The sequence below is a fragment of the Furipterus horrens genome, unplaced genomic scaffold (assembly GCF_987537825.1).
Source record: "Furipterus horrens unplaced genomic scaffold, mFurHor1.1.pri manual_scaffold_17, whole genome shotgun sequence".
Lineage (NCBI taxonomy): Eukaryota > Metazoa > Chordata > Mammalia > Chiroptera > Furipteridae > Furipterus > Furipterus horrens.
Window position 1 is genome coordinate 511,580 of NW_028327187.1, and position 20,916 is coordinate 532,495.

General features: G+C 36.3%; 1 protein-coding gene across 1 annotated transcript in view; it reads right to left on the minus strand.

The window, feature by feature from the left end:
• Positions 1–1,895: 1,895 nt before the first annotated feature.
• Positions 1,896–20,916, minus strand: part of LOC149990326 (protocadherin-11 X-linked) — a 264,374-nt gene continuing 245,353 nt past the window's right edge. The window contains exon 7 of the mRNA XM_090264435.1: positions 1,896–2,550. Coding sequence (XP_090120561.1) covers positions 2,078–2,550 — 473 coding nt within the window. The 3' untranslated portion in view covers positions 1,896–2,077. The remainder of the gene's footprint in view (positions 2,551–20,916) is intronic.

Consider the following 20,916-nt stretch of genomic DNA (forward strand, 5'->3'; position numbering starts at 1 on the left):
TGGAAGCTCTGATTTTGTCATTCTGGGTTTCTTTATCTTCCCCAGGTTTAACATCTTCATTAGCAATAACATCAACAATAATATCAACACCCATGGTCATACTTCAATAAACTTGCCAACATCCTCAGTCCTTCAGGATTCACATGCACCTGGACTACCAGTATGCTCCAGATCCCTTCTAAGATGAGCAAACACAAAGGAGAAAAAAATATTAATAATACTCATTAAGTTGAAATTTCAGTAATTAAATTCTTGTAGTTGGAGGTTAAGAAGTTATTCTACACACCAAACCAAATATGATTTAAAGAGCTTCACAACGGGAACAATATATCCTCAAACGCTACGTACTCTGCTGGGCACGAGAAGAGAAGCTTTCTCAACATTCAGCGGAAACCTTCACCAATGAAAGTATACATTAACCACAGTTTATATTACAACATTTACACAAAGTTGGATCATAAATTACATATCTTCAAGTTACACATTACAAAGTCTACATCTAATTTAATGAACAAGAGATATTCACTGCCCCCCACCCCCAATTAATACATCAATTGTCTCTTGGTTTAGTGTAATACTGAAACAAGACACTTTCTGGGTTTCACTGTGGAGAAAACTTAAGTCGGTGCTGTTTGTGCCAGTCGGTGAAATGCGCACACAGAAGGGACCGAAAAGGAAATAAAGAACAGGCAAGCGAAGGAAACGAATGTTCCCTACGAATACTGTTGTATTCTTCGCTTAGAACATATTTTGTTTTCATGTATGAGATTTTGTTGGTGTTGTTTTTAGTCATTGTTGTTATCGGGGTATTTCTTGTGTACCCCAAGAAGCAGTCATAGACCTTATTTCTCCCTCTGCACATCTCCTTAAAATTCTGTCCTGTAACACCTTGATGTGGATTTAGAATTATATTTCTTGAAAAGTCCTTCCTGATTCTCATCTTGTTATCAGTGGTTTTCTTCAGTAAGTTGAGCTAGAATGACAAAAATCCCTTAGTCGTATAGGTTTATTATGTGGTTTTATCTACAGTTATATTAATTTATTTATTCTGGTTACTGCAGCCTATTCAGCTGTCATATCAATGTTTAAAACATCCTGCTATTCTTTAGAAAGTAGCAGTTTCCAGTCATCACTCTAAATGAATCACACATCAAATGCATCCACTTTTCTTGTGATTTCTAGGCTGTTCTATACAAATTCCAGAAGGTAAAGACCTAATTGATAGTGGAATATAGGCTTAAATTGCAGATACACTTTAATTTCTGATGCACTTTACACTAACTTACAAAAATAAATTTCTATAGAAAGAGGCCCATTTTAGCAAGCAATTGCCTCATTTGGGCACAGTTATTGCACTTCAGTGTCTCGAACTCTACTAAAGAGTAGAGAATAGGCTATAGACATGTCTGTACAGTGTATAGATATATGTTTTACTGAAAAGGTATATACAAATGTTATCAACAATATATTCTTCAAATAAAGGTAGGAAACATAAAAAGAGAGAAAATATAAGAGTTATTTACACGCTGTCCTGTGCATTTTTGTACAAACACGAAAAACAAAAGACGAGAGCCCGACGAGTATCAAACAGAAGGACACACAGAAATGCTACCCTACGTCTACCTTCTAGCGTTATCTGAACAAAACGAGATAAACTAAAGGTACTCTTGGAAAATCCGATATTTGCTAGTTTTCCATTTGTTACCTCCTAGGTCTACAAAAATCAGAATGGAAAAAAATCAGTAATATTGCACATTTTGTTAAAAATAAAAGGCAAGTTACAGTGCATCAGAAATACTGTACAGTACATATAAATATCCAACGTGGTAAGCCTTTCTGTACAAAGGGGGACGAATTTTTTAAAATCCTTTTCTTTTTAAATACACATTCTGAATTAAACGAGTTGTGAATTTATTTTGATCTTTTGACTAAGGGTCTAGCTCTAGAGTTTGTTCCGGTATCTGCTTCTATTTACATAACTATTTACAAAGCTAACAATTTGGAATAGTTGTTGCAATTGGATCCTAACTTTGGATTATGTACATCCTGTTGACACATAGGAGCTACCGTTGTAGCTTTATAAGGGGTGCTCCTCCATGATGGGAGAATCCCCCCGAGCAGATCGGGCCTGTTGGCCTGGAGTGAAGGTTTTCAAGGGAATGACTTTCATCGAGTCGTCACTGGGATGAAGTCTCTCAGACATGGTGTAAAACTGAGATCTTGCACCGGCTTGCGCTCCCTGCTCAAGAGCCAGCAGCCCTTCGGGTCCAGCCTGCGCCAGGGGAGGGCTGAAGCGGAGAGCCGAGGCCTGGGCTGGCGGGGGGCTGTGACACAGGGCGATGGCCTGGGTCGCCGGCGGGCTATGGCAGAGAGCGACGGTCTGTGTCACCGGAGGGCTGCGGCGGCGAGCGGAGGCGGGCGTGTGCGGGGGGCTGGCGCGGGTCAGGGACGCGGGCATCCAGCAGGCGTCGGAGTGGCCCAGGATGAGGCATTCCTGCGTGCAGTTGTCGGAGGCCTCTTCCAGGGTGGGCTGCACAGTGATCTCTGCAGCTGGGGGCGGGGGGGGGGGCGAGAGAGAAAATACGCATGTCAGGGCCCACGTTTATTGGCTGGCGATCGGCAGCTTCACCCCAACGGCGCTCCCGCGCATGCACCACGTCTCATGCAGTTTCCTGCAGGAACATCAAATCACACAGGTGACGCAGCCCTCCCACGGCCCAGACCGGGTGGCCCGCGGCTTCTGGCTTTCCTCAATATGTTAGCAATGGATCCTTGATGTGTCAAAAATCATTCCCAGAGGAACGGAAGCACCCCAGAGTGGGTAGATAGAGTCTCATGTTCATATTTAGGATATTTTGGCTCAGTCTCCCAAAGGTACATGTATGTAATTGTGTTTGTGACTATAAATGGAAACTGTGGTCATTGATCTACACATCACGGTCCGTTGATATGTGGCTGCAAACTAACACAAACTAAGGACATAAGTAAAATGAAGGGGAAAACCAGCCATCAAAACGTATGATGAACTAAACAATTATAACTCACCATTTGATTAAGAATCTAATTAATTAATCTGAGAATATATCTAATAATAATTAACTTGAAAACATAGTTTATTGAACTTTAAAATGCGTTTTTATTTCAAAAATGAAATGTAGCTACAATTATCTCAAATATAATTGATTTTTGCATTTTATTTTCTGAAATAATGACAAACCAGTTTAAGGGCATAATAAACCACAGACATAAAATGCTTAGTGTTAAACTGTAATACTTTCTAAAGCTTTGTAATAAGGTATCTCAGAAGTTTTCAAATGCCAATAGGTATCAAATCTCAATAAGCACACCGTACAAAGACTGGCTAAATAAAAAATAGAGTTCCTATGTCAACATAAAATATAACTTCACAACAAGGAATGTTATTAGCTATATTGAAGGATGTAGCATAATAAAGACATCAATTCCCTGAAAAGACAAATTAAAAATATCAATTCATGATCCTATGAATCTTCAAAAGAGATACAGATCAAGCACAGTCATTATTCTATCACCCTTACAAATAAAGAATAAGATGTATAAGAACTGACTCTCATTAAGACTAAATATTTCTATTAAATAACCATTTACTATGTGATTAAAATTTAAGATATCTTATATTTTTACACAATCGTATTTGAGAAATAGGGAAGGTAAAGTTTTATGTATTGGGGTGATATTAAATTATAAAGTATGCACATAAAAGCAATTCATCCGGCAGCCTTAAATTTTATGATAAATATTGTTGCAATATTAAATCATTTGCCTATTTATAATTCATTAGATATTATTTTTTGTTTATTAAACTTATTGGGGTAACATTGGTCACTTTTAATTACACTGCCTTTGAGGTCAACTTCATAAAATCCTTTCTAAGACCAAAATCCATAAGTTTAGTACCTATGTTTTCCTCTATGTAATTTATTGTTTCAGATGTTGTATTTAGTTCTTTGATCCATTTTGAGCTAATTTTTGTGTATGGTGACAAACAGCAGTCAAGTCTGGTAATAAATAACCAGAAGCTTATTGACATTATTTGCTTTAAAAAACCTCTTTAACTAATGGTTATTGCTATAGTTAGGAACATTTATGATAAAAAAGAAAACTATTCATGAGCTACAGCTGGATGAAATCATATATCCAGAGCTACCAAAAGTAAATCTTATACACAGTTTAGTGTACAGGATATTCTCCACAATATGTGGGTTCGTGTACAATTTATAAAAACTAAAGCTTTTACTCTCAGTAATTCAGGACACCTTGGATGAAAATCCAAGTTTAATTTTTAAAAGTTTCATGATAAACTTCATTGTTGCACATCTAAGAACACAAAAATTCACCAGCTGCTAGTGAATCAATATTAAATAACCGCACAAAAACAGAAGTGCAGTTAATGTTCTAACAGTTCCTATTTGAATGAGTACTGCTAAAATAGTCTCTGTTAGTAGACAGTACAGTAACCCTTAATATTATTGACATCATTTAATTAGCCTAACTATTCCCCAAAGAGATAGTATGAGGCAAGCATGCATTAACTCAGTGTAATTTCAAACAAACCTGTATTGTGAATCAGTAGAGTTAAAATTAATTACACTCAAAACAACATTCTCAGGGTGCTTCTATAACTCATTAATAATATTTAACTTTAAAGAAATAAATTTTTTCCTAGGGAAATATATGGTTCTCATGCAGCACCACTACCCTGTGGCTATCACAGTCATCTTTTATAGGGAAAATGTGAGGTAGTCATATAGTTGAGTATTTGATCATGTTGAAAGGCAACTTGAATTAAAGGTAAGGTTTTAACGATGACCAAAAATCTGCCAATATGTATATCAATGAAGTATACTGGAAAAATACAATATGCAGCAGGATAATAAAAATGCCTATTCATAAAAACATATGAGTTACTTCCAGAAAAAGTCCAGCCATTGTTAATATAATGAGAATGATTTGTATGCTATTGATGTAACCTGGCAGCCAAGGAAAGTGCACTGGACTGTACATGCATGAACAATGACGCCTTCACTGTACTACCCAGTGCGGGCAGAAGACTCCATTGAGTGATCACATGTTCTATGTGGCTGTCACATTCAGAATGGCTCTGCATCCAATTTTGCGTTAAAGCTTGAATATTCTGACATGGAAACTATTGGGATGACTCAGAAGGCCACAGCCATGGGCACCTGGTGATTGGAAGCTCCATCATGACAATGTGCCCACTCATGCATCACGTCTCCTGCAGACTCTTTTGGCGAAATATCAAATCACCCAGGTGACTCAGCTCCCCCGACAGCCCAGATTTGGCGCCCTGTGACTTCGGCTTTTCCCAAAACTAAAGTCACCTTTGAAAGGGAAGAGATTTCAGACCGTCAATGAGATTCAGGAAAATATGACAGGGAAGCTGATGGTGACTGAGAGAACTGTTGTGAGGTCCCAAGGTGCCTACTGTGAAGGGGACTGAGGTGTCAATGTCCTATGTACAATGTTTATTGTATCTTGTATCTTCTTCAGTAAATGTCTCTATTTTTCATACTGCATGGCTGGATACCTTCTGGACAGGCCCCACATTGCAGAGAAGACTGCTCCGATATCTCTCTTTGGAAATCAGTTACAAAAGAAATGTTTCTCTCTGCATTATATTGAAATATATTTTTAGCACAATGAAATGAAGATTACTGTTAGAGTGTAATTTATATGTTTTGTCTCAGAGAGAAAAGAGTGCTCTTCTGAGGTTAAACAAATTTGTTTGTACCATCTTCTCCTTCATTCTAAATGCTTACTCTTACTTGACCTTTAAATTGCTTTTGAGAACCATCTATTAACCCATATTTATTTAATTGGCTGATGATATATAATATGCATTTCAGGAAACAGAGGCACAAATCACAGTCTCTGAGAATTCAGACATCAAGTTCATGGATGTGATTAAATGTGCTCTAGTGATGCTCCCTATCATTTCTACCCTTTATCAATTTGAGGACAAAGGCATTTTCCTTAGGCTGACGTGAGTGTTCATTACACAGAAATTTTCAGTCAAACTGTTGCATCTGTTAATCTCTGATAGGAAATTTTACATGATAGAGGTCCTATGCAGGTCATTTGGGTCAGTGCTCAAAGCTGAACTCTTGTGAAAAATAATAAGATATTGTAAATTTGCTTTGATCTCTCTCTCTCTCTCTCTTGCTCTTTCACTAGCTTCCCAATTGTATTCCCTGAAGATTTTCAATGTTTTGTTTTAGGAGAATAAAGGGTTGTAACTGCTACATTCACTTCAGCAAAACTTTTTGTTGTCCTGAATAAGTCATTATTTGGTTTAATGTGGTCCAAATACAGAGTAAAGGTATTTGAAATATTCAGTCCAGGTTTTACATCTTTACTTGAGAGTTCTGTGACTTAAAAGTTCCACTAATATTGTTGAAGATGCTCATTGCAAACTGAGAGTTTCAACCTATGCATGTAAGCAAGCTAGTCAGAGCAGTGGACATTTACACCCTCTGGCACTTGTCATCGTCACTAAGGTAATGATTTGGGACCTACAGGGGCAGGCACGCACCTGAGAGTTTATAGGGTGCAAAGGCTTCCTATGAAGACATTAGCGGTGGACACCTTATAGCTACAGATATAGATGCACTGTATGTAAATAAATTGTGTTCAGTTTATATCAAAACTGTAATCAACTCAGTTTCATCATATTTTAGTTTCAATCATTAGACTCCCCAGGATTTTAGTCCTAAAGTCTAACTTAAATAAGTTACCTAGCTTGATGAGGAGCAGGTTTTAAATTGAACAAATTATTAATATTAACAATCCTGGATTGCACTTAGAATAAAATAGTGAAAGAAGTGAAATTCTCATACAACAAAACAAACTGTCCATGATTAAATAGATATTTTTCTTTTCTCTTTCTGTTCTGTAGCTGCTAACATGTTTTATTTTTTTACTTAGTAATCTTTATTCTATTTTTATTGCCACTTCATCCCCTTATCCCCCCCACCCCCCAGCAATCACCACGCTGTTGTCCACGTCCACGAGGCCTTTTCCCTTTTTGCTCAGTCCCTCCACCCCACCAGTGTCCCCCCCACTAGCTGTCACCTGCTCTCCATCTATGACTCTGTCTCTACTTTGCTTGTTAGCTCCGTTTGTTCAGTAGATTCCACATATGAGTGAAGTCATGACTACAAAATATTTTTCCACACCCAATTCTATCCAAAGCTAAAGCAGAATGCACATAAATGCCAAACTTTCAATGACTTTATCCTTTTTCATTTTATCATATTGTTTAAATAATACGCACATACTTGATGAAGAGACAGTGACAACTTGATGGCAGACATTATCATGCAGTTTGTAGTTGGCTTTTGAAATTGGGAAGACAATATTTTTCTAGGGAGCAGAGGGGCATTTCTTTTTTACTGTTCTTTGGGAGTTTGGTTTATATCCTGAACTTAGCGTCTACCGAAGTCCAAAGCAGAGTGGGCCCATTACCTTCGGTATGACTTTTACTTTCTTAGTTTAACAGAGAATTTATCAGACATACATTCTCCTTTCGGAAGACGGAGAAAGTGCCTTTTGGTCTGTGGCCACGGACATTATGAAAAGCATGACAGAATTATTAATGACCAGTAAATGTAGCCAACGCCACTCATCCAACGATCTTGGCCAACTGTGCTAATAAAGTGGGCTACTCCATAAAGCAGGAAAGCTGTGCTTACTTAGATTGGGACACTGGGACACAGCTCCGTGTTAATCCGTTCTGCTTGTTTGAATAAATCTTACAAGAAACAGAAGTTGTTCTTTCTAGTTCAAAATTAATAATGCTACCAATATAAATTTCTCCTTTTATAAATTCTGCAAGTTTCTTGCAAGCATGTTAGGCTCTTCAAATAGAGAGTTGTTTTAGAATCCTGAATCATTAATCATAGATGCTGTCCAGTTTATTTATTACCAAACACTATTCCAATACATGTCAATACATGTTATTTCAAGAACTCATAGGTGACTATGAACATAAAATCATTAATGTCTGCCTGGACCATCTAAGGGCAGAGCAGTCTTTACAAGATCATACCAGATACCTTGGAACACTGATACACTTGGAAAATAACTCGAGACATTTATTGAGTCCTACCTCAGCCTTGTTTCCAATATAAACAAGATCATTCTCTATTACACTAGTTAATGACTTGAAACAAAGCAATACAAAAAGTTTTAATGATGGATCAAATACTCAATTACAATAAATAGTTCTCATTTTTATAATTACTAAATATATAAAAATTTCAAGTGAAACTTTCTACTTGGGAGGATTTATCATTCAATTGTAGAATCACAGTGTTGAAATCCTTATGGAAGTCTGACACTAATGCAATATTTTAAAAAATAGTACAACAGTTTTCATTTATCTTATGTTTTGTATTAGATTATGAGGATTTACTTTAGCTTCTATATTAACATAACTTTGTTTTTACTGTATACCATGAGATTCATTGGTATCCTCACAGAACATTTGTTTAGTCTTGATGACTGTATTTTCATTCAGCTTACAAAGTTATTACATAATTAACCAACCAACATTGTAAATCTTGTTTTAAAAACACTAATGCCTCAACTAAGACTCAACTACTGGGATTTTTTTCCTGTGGTTGTTTATTTGTACTTTTGAAGGAATTACCAGTTCTAAATATAGAAAGAGTAAGTAGGCCATTTGCCTCCTAGATTTCTTAATTTTTAGAGAATCTCATATAATTTTTACTTGTAGGTATTAAAACAATCTGACCTATATCTTGGGTAATGAATTATGATTTTATGTATCCTACAAAATTATACTGCCTAATAAAGTCATTTCAATCAATAAATATTGATTGATAAATTATTAGAGTCTAAAGTGATAGCCACTGCCATAGGTACTGGGGACTTAAAGATGAAAAATACATCACCCAATAAATATATAAATACAATAAGGAACCTCCACTTGCTTCTAAGATGGATAAAGAAGGACCTAATTTACCATTCTTCCTAAAACAAATAATGACACAAACAAAAAGAAAAATACAAAAGAAGTGAAACATGCCTTTTAAAATATCCTAGATGGATTAAAAAAAAAAATAGACACTGGAGAAGGAAGGATTAGTGAACATGAAGGCAAAGCAATAGAAACTATTTGCACTGAAACACAGAGAAAATAATTAAAAATGAAAATAGCATGAGAGACTTCTACTTCCTGGTCCAGCGTATAAGGAGCTTAGAAGTTGCCATTCTGTTTTAACAAGTAAAAAGCTGAACAAACTGAAAAACCAACTATTCTTGTCAGATTTAACAGGAGTGAGGTCACAGGGCAAACCAAAGCCCTCAAAACTAGAGAATAACAATTTATAGGAGCAGAAAACCACAAGCAAAGACTCGCATGAAAATTAGTGCCAGAGAAGGAAAGTCTAAGCTATAATCGATGAATGGCTGGAGGCACTACATTCAAGAGAAACTACTGACAAACGCTTATGAAGCACACAGTCCAGAGGCACAGGTTCTCTAAAAGGCTACAGAACTAGGAATTGAAAACAGAGATGGAAAGAACTAAAAAGAGAAGTGGTTTTGTGTTTTGGTTTTGCGTGCTCACAGAGGAGAGAGTGCTCGGTCCTACTGGACAGGAGGCCTAGGAAGCAGTAGATCAGGAACTGACTCTTCACGTTCCCTGTGTATAAACAGAGCAGCTAAGTGAATCATTAAGTGAACTTGAACGCATTTGGAATGTTTACAGCGTTGGGATTGGGTGGCAGATCACGGAAGTCTTGTTAGACTAAGCAGCGCGCAGTAGTCTGTGAGAAGACTGGCACCCAGGGAAAAGGAGTTGCATCATTATATAAGGATACAACTGTGAAATGAGAGCTCAGAAAGGCAAATGATCTTGTTCATTTTTACTGACAGTGCACGTGAAACGCTCCCAAGTTTGATGCATTGGTTGATATCTCAAGTGAGAGAAAAAAGCTCCTCCGTCTCTTTCTCCTTGAACGCATTATGCAAATTCAGAATTGTCAACGAGAAAGGATGGATTACAGCGCCACTGTATTCCCTGGAGAAAACAAAGCTGAATTAAAAATCAAATGTCAGCCTCTCTCTAAACAAAGTGAAAGGTAAACTGTTTATACATATGGCATGACAGCCCCACTAACATATACTTCATTTTTTATAGTTGAAACTGACAGTGACATTTAATACTCCTAACAGGGGAGACGTGCTCTGATCGGTGACAAAAGTGCACTGATAGGCTATTGAAAGGCACCTCTTGAATCACAAATGACATGAGAAGGGTTTAGAATAACTCTATTTGCATGAGCTTCAGGTTGTTTTATAATAACAGGTTCCGAACAATTCATATTTTGTTTGTATTTCACACAGAAGACTTTGACCCTGATTTTCTTTAAGGGACTTGTTAGATTGCATGTGAGTTCAGGGCGTGGTTTTCTCGACTCCCTTTAGGATAGCAGTGGGTAAGCCAGCAAAATGGATTTTTTCCTAAGGGTATATGTTTGGCCATTTGGCATATGCTTTTGTTTGTACTACAAAACTTAGCCTTGTGAAGGCAAAGAAAACAACTTTTTCTTAAAATGTTGTCATAATAGGGATTTAAAAATCAAAGGGGCAGATATTGCATATTGTAGCTTTTACTGCTTCAGTATTGAACAAAAGTCCCCATCTCTGTTGGTTGTAAAGACGGATTTTGTAGTAGAAATGAACACGCTGCGGCCTTATCGGCTTCCACTGAGTCTGAAACAGACGGAGGTGTGAACTGCGCTATTTACTCTGTTGCAATGCCGATGTTATCTTTCATTGACGACTGTTTTGATGTTCTTACTGAAATAGACTTTGGAAGTTGATTTTTAAAATAACATTGCAATCAATACTAAAATACGTCACTGGACTACATTCTCACACAACAAGACATGTATTTAGGCAGGGTGGCGCTGATCCTCCCATCTGACAGGGGACCATTTGAGCCTTATACAACATGTAGAATGCTTCTCAAAGTAAATGATAGAAAAACAGCTAGGACTAGATGCACATCTCTAGGTCCCCAACCCCAGGCATACTGAGTTCCTAAAGAGCTGATATAGGGCCGAGGGAGGAGATCCGCTTAAAATATATAGCGTACTTTCAATGATCAGAAAACATCTGTTCATTTTCACCCACACCCCAGAAAAAAAAAAAAAAAAAACGCTAAGCAAGAACAAAGCTTATGGTTGAATCAAAACACTGAGTTTGGTTCCAGACACCACAATGAAGCGAGTTGCAAAACAAACTGAGCTGGAATCTGTTTGCTGGTGGAGGGTCTTGCTTTCAGTTCATACAAAAATGCAACATCTGTGAAGCCCAATAAAGTGAAGCCCAATAAAACGAGGTGTGTCTGTAGTTAGCACGCATGATTTAGACAAAGCACATTCCTTCCCCTTTTATGGCACAATTAGGTCTGAAACACACTTTCCCCCCAATTGCATGCCCATTTGGAGAAAGTTTTGCTACCTGAATCTCTAATGAATGACACAATAACAGTTTGGCTTGGGCCCAACGATGTACAGAAAAAAGCAGCTGCCTTCAAAGCAAATATATTGCACTCTGAAAACTCCAAGAGAGAGCAAAATAAAGTGATGTCTGAAGAAATATGCTTTGCAAGTTATGTGACTGTTTTGTTCCTAGCTATTCTGTAGTGAAGATGATATCACAAAAAATGTTGCTATACTTGCAAAAGTGAAGTCAGATGAGTTGAATGAGAGCAGCCTATTTGTATAGACTACCATTGTAAAAACACTGTTTTCTAATATGATGCAGACGACTTTAAAGTTTAAGTGGCTTATTATTTTATTGTAGAAGTACAAGTAGCTTGTAATCCTTCAAGTTGTTCCCAGAGGCTCAGAACCAATTGGCAAAAAGTTAATAAACACATGAAATTTTTTTTAAAATTAAAAAGCTAATTAATCACAGCTTACATTAATTTTTAGAAATAGCTAAAGTAGAGTAGGTCTGAGGACAAAACCCCAACTTGCCACACCAGCCACGTGAATCCTGCTGTTAATAATCAGACACTTAGTATAAATTTTGAAATAGAAAAAATAGCTTCTTCAAGCCTGTCTGAGCCTAGCAATTAAGATTTTTAGTAGTTAACTAGCTGAAAAATATAAACCTCACCTGTTTGTAGTGCATGGGTCTCGCATCTATTTGTAAGACACCTAAAAATCTTGTTTTATACTGAAGGAATAGACAGACAAATGATTGATACAACTGACTACAAACTCACTGAGCAAGTCCTTGTCACAAAGCTTCTGAGTGCCACTTACGGTTGTAGGCACGTGAGGAACACCAGTGAACAATGCAGATGAGACGTCTGCTGTCACGGACCTTATGTCCTGATGAACTGACATTGCAGTGATTGTAGAAAGAAATTCCTCTGCGAACACTCACTACAACTGGCAGAGGCTCTCACATCTTGAAAGGAAGCTACCGATGCTCAGAGCTTAACCAAGAAGATTGTGTGATATGGCTCTAATAATACACCCACCAAGCTGGCCCCTTTCTGATGATATTCAGGACCTGAGATTAATCGGAAGGTCATTTGATCGCATTATTACAGGGTGTTCACTGAAGGATGAAGTATTCTTGCCAGTGGTATGTACACATCATTACTTTGCCAATATTAAAGGTCCTGAGAGAAACATGTTAGTTCAGAAAAGTCAAAAGAGATTTCTTGGGAATGGAAAGCTCCATAACTGTACCTTCACTTAAGATATTATACGGAAGGAATTTACTTTGAACCTAAATCTTTCTGAACGCCAGGTTCCGCCGCAATGCTCAGTGAGCTATCACTGCAAAACAATAAATCTTTTCTTACAGTGAAGATTTAAATACCGTTTATAAAGAGCAACTCCTTAAAATCTTACCATTTTATGCTATTTTTTTCTATATACAGGATAACATGGCATAATTAAGTATTTGCTAAGTTTATTTGCTCATATTAATGCAATTGCACAAGAAAAGTAGTTTCCCTAGAAAAAAAGAAGTTGGGGCAAAGAAAATAAATGAATAATGAGTATGATGTAATTGGGTTTGGAACACACTGGATAAAATTAGTATCTTTTCTTCTAAAAATAAATTCAATATAGCAGTATGCAAATATTTGAATTAACTTGGAGTGAAAGTCACTTTACTTTCTAACGGCTTTGCATAGTACGTCCATGATGATTAGCTTTTACAATTCTGTCTCTGTATATTGCAAGGAGCACCTAATATATATTGACCGTTTATGATATGACAGGTGTTTTGAAAATACTAGCTTTAACATAGTACTATCCCACATTTTTTGATAAAGAAATAAAAACAATTAGAGTTTCAAACTATGAGGATTAATAGGAGCTAAGTAAAAGTCACAAATGTCCTGCTTGTTATTTAATGGATTTACACAGAATTATTTTCATGAAAGCCATTGCAAGGGGAGACATTTATAAATAAAAATTTTAATACATTTACAATACTCGACACGTTAAATATAATATCTTTTGTGTCATTCAATCTTTGTATCTTGTCCATTTCCTCATCGCAATGAATAGTTAAAAGCGGTAATTTGTGTATTGTTATCTTTTGAGCATTGGGGGGATCAATGCCACTTCCCTTAATAATAATAAAATACTTTAGTTGTTGTTTTTAAACTGGTGAAGATGCATCTACGTAGTTAGCTCTTGATCTCCAGGAAAGGAGCGGCACTCAGACTCTCCATCCAATGCAGTTGTAATAGAAAATATTACTTGACAGGGAGGTATCAGACTACTCAGTGCTGTACTTGCTAATTAAGTAGGCTGCCCGAAAAGCCTTTCCACTCCACATTTAATGGAATAATAAGGCTTTTTAGATATTTTCCATTTCTGCTCTGTTGACAGAAAAAAATGAGTCTCGAGAACTACAAGACTTCCTTCTCTCGTAATAAATGTGTCTTCTCAGTTTAACAGAACTGATCATTTCATCAATCTTCCTGTTATTATGCAAGTTTTTATCTTACAGGAATATAATATTACCTATTATCGCAAGTAACTAAAACTTTATTGCTTATTAAAAATAATGAGTTGACCCATGTTCTTCAGGCCTTAAAAAAAGTTTCATATTCTATTACCTTTATAAATAAAATTTATATTTAAATAGAATAATTGTGTCATTTTGCTATAATATTAATCCTTTTTATTATTAAAGACAATCTTCATTGTCAATGTACTTCTTATGTAACAAAAGAGGAGCATTTTGACATGATAGATGCAGACTTCCCATGTCATTATCATTAATTACCAATTTCAGGGGGAAACATGTTTATGTCAGTTATTGTTTTATATAAACATATCAGCACTTAGTTAAAAAATATGTATTAACCATTTTTAAGATGAAAATTTAAATCAGCCTTTAATAAAAATCAAGTAGTTCTAGTTAGGACATGAAGAACAGAGGAAAAGAAGATTAACACACTTCCCGATTTTGAGTTTGTTTGGGTCCTGGAGTACATTCCATTTCTCACAGAAAATACTGCATCCCTCCTTCAGAACATACCATATACAAAATGAGCTCAAAGTACATCACATAATTAAATGTAAGATCTAAACCACCTATATATCTCTGAGAAGAAAACAGAAAATTGTGACTTGGGTTTGCCAATGATTTCTTAGATATGTCACCAAAAGTGTAAACAACAACAAAATTGGATTTTACCAAAGTTTAAAACTTTGCTTTAAAAAAAGCCCAATTAAAATGGTCACAAACCTGTTAAAAGGATGAAAACAATAAGTATGTAATGGTACAAAGTATTTGCAAATCATATATGCGACAAGGGAATGTATCCAGAATATACAGAAAAGTCTGACAACGCAACAATGAAGAGACAGATGACCCAATTAAAAATGGGCAAAGAATTTGAGTAGACATTTATATAGATGAAATACATAAGTGGTAGATAATCACATGAAAAGATGCTCAACATTATTAGTGATTAGGAAAATTCAAATCAAAATCACCAGATATTTCTTCACACCCACTACGATGGCCACAATAAAAAGAGAATTGAAAACATATGTCCACACAAAATTAATGATAGCACCATTATTCATAATAGCCAAAAAGTGGGGAAAAAATATCCATCAAATGTGACTGGCTAAACATTATGTGGGATGTTGATATAATGAGATATTATTCATCAATAACAGACTAGTGAGCTGTACACTTAAAATGGTTAATATGATATATTTTCTGTAATGTGTTTTTTACCACAATTTAAAAAAACCCCACAGGAATTGAAGTACTGATACATAGGCTGTAATGGGGAATGAACCTTGAATGGATTATGCTAATTGAAAGAAGACAGTAACAGAAGACTCCAAATAAATCAGTTCCTTTAATTAAATGTCCAAAATGGACAAATCAACAGGGACAGAGGTGGAACGGAGTCATGAGGGGTGATAACCACACAACTCTGTGGATATACTAAAACTATTCAGTTAAATATTTTAAATGAGCAAATTTTATATTATGTAAATCATAGCCCAGTGAAGCTGCTACACTTCGTCTATCTGTCTGGCTGTCTTAGTGGCACACTTCTGAAGAATGTGATATGGAAAGGGGAAAAAGAGCAATTTTGTAAATCCGGCAAAAACCACCTCAAGCAAGTGTCCAAAGACATAATGTGACAAAATACCCATCGAGGTGTTTTTCCCACTGCTCAAAACAGTTTTTGAACGCACCAGACAGACAGCAGACAACCCGAAATGGAGGGTCTACAAAAACCAGACCAATACCCGTCAAAATTGTTAAATTCGTAAAAGATAAAAAAGAACATTCTCAGAAAAACTGGTTTAATTTGGATAGTTCAATACCTGTGTAAAAGGTAATGAATCGCTTAGCTGCAAAGAATGTCAAACAAGGCACGTGGCACAGTAGTAACGATTCTCTTTGTCTTTGGGAAATGATGGGAATCCACATGTCAGTGCTAATTTATAAATTTATCTTGTCATCTTTTTTTAAGGAACAGCTTTTGAATTATCATAATGTCATAAAGCCTACAGGAACTGGAGAATTTCGTCTGAGTTTAGTTGTGTGTCATATGACTGCAGGGAATTTAATAAATACACTGATTATCATTGAAGGGTGAAGGAAAGACAATTAATTTACATGTTCCACATCTTTCCTCGACACACCTCATACACTAAAAAACGATCAAAGGATGAGATAAGAGAGGAAATGCTATGTTTAATGTCTAGTGTCAGATTCTTAATTTAGACACAATCTAGCATTCCTATGGATGTTAAAATGCAAGTGTTGCTGCCTGATCCTTAAAATTATAATTTTCTGTGTCACTAACAATCAAGTTGAGACTTTATAATGTGTCTACATACATAAAAGCATGGGGACTAAGAGAAACAGACTAAAAGCAGAAAGTCCTTATAGTTTTAATAAAAAACACATAACCATAGATTTATATGAATATATGTAATAATTTCCATCAAGACTTCACTGAGATTTTAAAATATGCAAAACCATGCAAATTAAACCTGGCTACCTGGCTTATCATCTTTACAGTTAGACACTAATTGAGTTAACAGTGAAGCTGGCTTGGTTAAGACCAAACTGTATACAGTTAGGGCACTAGAGGGTTGGAAACTATTTAACAGTTATAAGCTTCTTTGATAAACTCATTAAAAAGTCTTTGTCCTGATTTTTAACTTAAGATATATATGCTAAAAATACTGAAGGTGATAACACAATTACACATCCAGCTTTATTTTTTAAAATATAGAAAAGTAAGTATTTCATGGAGCAATGAAATACAAGGCACCTCTTTATTTATATTTGGAATAAAAATACAATAGAATGAACTTGGCCTAAAGTTGAAGCAGGCATCCAGTAAAAGTTGCATCCAGAAAGATAATAATGTTATTCTTGTATTAGCATAATATTGAACACCTCTAGTGTCCAGGGGGTGTATTCCACATCCTTATCAATAAGCAATGGTATAATTAGTTCTGACTGTACTTAAAGTATAAAGCATGTGTCAACTTATTTGAATGCTGTTCTATTAAATGAGCATTGAATTTCATCACTGTGTAAGGTGTTCTCCGTTTTTAGTTTGGTGATATTTTGGACCATGGATAAGTAAGTATCAAGTGACTAAGACAATGTTTTAAATGGTCTCTGACACACACCTATTACATAAATATATTTGTTTAAGATACTATAGACTTCTATTAAATATTTTTAGAAATCCAGCTTCTCACATTCACATTCACGTTTTAAGTTATATCACTAGTCTTTTTAAACGGAGGTACCACATTTTACATGAACTGGGGGATGGGAACATGGCAGCCTTTGAAAAAATGTAGCCTCCAGAGTGGCTAGTGTCCAGCAGTGCTCTTACTCCTCAAGATTTTCAAGGAGCAAACGGCATGAATCGTGCCATTCCTAAGAGACTCAAACAGATTATACAAAGTCTGCAATTAACAGGGTTGACTTTGATCTATACAATCCGTTGCTGCTCCACATTCGCCATGTTTCAATCGCCCGTGGCAGTAAAAATCAACCAGAGTGTTTTTTCCCAAAAGTTTTGTTTTCTTTCTTTGAACTTTGACCAGCCAGGGGGAAATATTCTTAGATGAGCAAGCACAAATTCAAGGGCTTCAAGGGTTTCAAGAGCTGTTGCTTGTTTGTCTGTCTTTCTTCAAGGTATAATATCAAACGAATGTGTACCAATGTGCGTTTTCTCTCCGCAGCCCAAAGCCAGCAATTAATCCTCGGGCTTTGAGAAGGAGCTAAGGCTGTGTGCTGAGTTAGCTGAACTGAGGTTAGTTGTACTTGAAAAGATATGTAAAATATTTCATTAATAATTTTTTATTGACTACATGGAGGAATGATGGTATTTTAGATATATTGGGTTCAATAAAATATATTACTACATTTAATTTCACCTGTTTGTTTTTGCTTTTTAAAAATGTATTATAGATGTCTCTCGTTGTGTTTTCATTTGACAGTGCAGATCAAAATCAATGATAATTGATCACTTGAAATTCAAGACTCTTAGGCTATATTCTTAGATTCACATGTTACCTATCAAGAAAGCTGCCTTTTCAACAATCCATTTCTGTGTGATTGTAGAAAAATGCCTACTTGTAAAGTTGACTTCAAACAAAAATTTCTGCCTCATAATAGGCCTAACTTTTGATGTGGCATCTGAAACATAAGTAAAGAAATGTGATATTTTATCTTGCTCCATGTCAGTCAAATAGAATCAATTTCAAGACAGTTCAGAGAAAAGTGATATATATGACAAAGTCTGTTTGGAAAAAGTCCAACCATTGTTGATATAACAAAAATGGTTTACATGACATTGCTGTAACCTGGCAGCCAAGGAGAGAGCACTGGAATGAGCATGCAAGAACAATGACAACTTCACTGTACTAGTCGGTGGGGACAGTAGACACCACTGAGTAAGCATGTGTACTGTGTGGCCATTCCATTCAAAATGACTGAGTGAGCAGAGCAAGGAATCTGCATCCAATTTTGCGTTAAGCTTGAACATTCCTCCATGGAAACTATTTGGATAACTCAGAAGGCCGCAGCTGTGGGCAACTGGTGATTGGCAGCTTCATCACAACAATGTGCCTGCTCATGCATCACGTCTTGTGCAGAATTTTTTTGTGAAACATCAAATCACCCAGGGGACTCAGCCCCCTAGAGCCCAGATTTGGTGCCCTGTGACTTCTGGCTTTTCCCCCCAAACTAAAATCGCCTTTGAAAGAGCAGAGATTTCAGACCATCAATGATATTCAGGAAAATAATAATGGGACATCTGATGGCAATTGGGAGAACTGGGTGAGGTCCCAAGGTGTCTACTTTGAAGGGGACTGAGGCATCACTGCCTTATGTACTGTGTTTTTGTATCTTCTTCAATACATGTCTTTATTTTTCAAATTACATGGCCAGATACCTTCTGGACAGGCCTTGTATTTTTGAAATGAATAGGGGCAAAGAGGTGGATGGTAGGTTGAGTAATATCCACAGTGGAAACAGTGCAGGATGCATAGTGGGGAGTCTGGAGAGGAGGCTAGAAGAGTAGGCTCTGGTGATGTTTTGTCCAGTTATTTGACTTCTGAGAAATCTGGGTCATCCAAGAATCTTGGATCCAAAGATCATCCAAAGTTGTTAAGGGAAGGAGACTGATTATTAGAAGGTAGGGGGAGCTTTGTTATTAAAATAACATTAAAAACAATACCATTTTATCATAAGGTATATATTTAGTTCCTCATGTCAATGCATAATATATAATGAATATAGTAGAATGAACTTGTTATCTATTATCTAAAGAAGGCAATTTTAGATGTTAAAATATCCAAATGCTTCATAAGACTTAATTCATTTTACAGATATTGTTCTATGACATTTTAGAGTCTACTATTAATACTCTAAAGCAAAACTTCATGTTGATTCATTCCTGTGGTCAGAAAACTTAGGAAGACCTTAAATTACCATGAAGAGATTAATATTATGACCTGTGCTAGAAATTTGTCATTGGAAACTTATATGTGCATTTTCATTAACTGTTGGCCATGGGGGAAAAGATACTTTGTAAAAAAGCATTTCTTTGCTTATTAATTCACATATGAAACACTTCATATCTGTCATGCATAAGGATGAATTATGCGTATGTTCACAAACTCTTAGTCATGAAGTACTGAGACGGAGATGGGTGCGCAGTTCATTTGGCTCAGAGGTAACTCCTTTTGCCAGTCTCTCCTAGAACCTTCCAGCTCGACCTGCTTCCCTTCCCCCCTCTCAGCCCCAATGTTTCTCCTGACTCAGAACTCAACAATTCAGGTCTACAGTAGCAGACCCTGAAATTTCAGCTGACCCTTGAGTACAAGCAACAAGGACTGAACAAGTACTGAGGGTAATGGTTGTGTTATATAACACTGTAAGGATGTGCTCAAAACCGTCTTGCGTAACTATGAACAACAGACGAATGACTGCAGACAGGCAAACCAGTTAACTTTCTACCACTCTATGGAAACAGATGTGCAATCGCTCAAACTCTCACCCGTGTACAAAAACGTGTTCCAAAGAAAGGAATGTACACTCGCAAACAGATTCAATGGGAAGCATTAATTTATAAGTGTGCATTAAGTATGTTTTCCTTAGGAGGAGGGACAAAAGAATTTGCTCTGAATGAATTGGTTTATTCTTGTATTATTATTTATTAATTGTTGTGTTGTTTTCCATATGAACAGGTGTAAAGTTACTTTTGCTCAACCCTGTATCTGCAATTTCTTCCCTGGGGACAAGTAAAGCCTCTGCTAAGAACTTGCATGTACATATCTCATTTACTATGAGAGACAGAGCCTACTTTCTTGTATTTAAGATAATAATGTCATTCCTGGTTATTAGTCAACCTTCAATAGAAAAGTTAAAAGAATGAAATAATCCTTGTTTCGTAAATTTCTGATTAGGCTTACAGAGGGCTTCCCTCTTCTATGTACTGACATTTAATAACATGAAATATCCCTAAGAAATTGTATTACGTGAGCTGACAATGGAAAGTGGTTTTACAAAATAAGGCATGAAAATCATCATAAAATATAACCACAACAGGTACTGTGATGTTTTAATACAGCTTCAAGTCAGAGCCCAACTGTATTATGAATATACTCAATAAATTAGAGCAACATTTAAAGTATGATTTTCCTTGTAATGACTATTACACATTGGTGTACTGAGGAAGGTTAATGTGTTGCACAGGTAAGGAAACGGTCTGTCTGTTCCATGTATCCTGGCCTCTGTGTGGATTTTGCCTGTTAGTTCAGTTTGTTCGTTAGA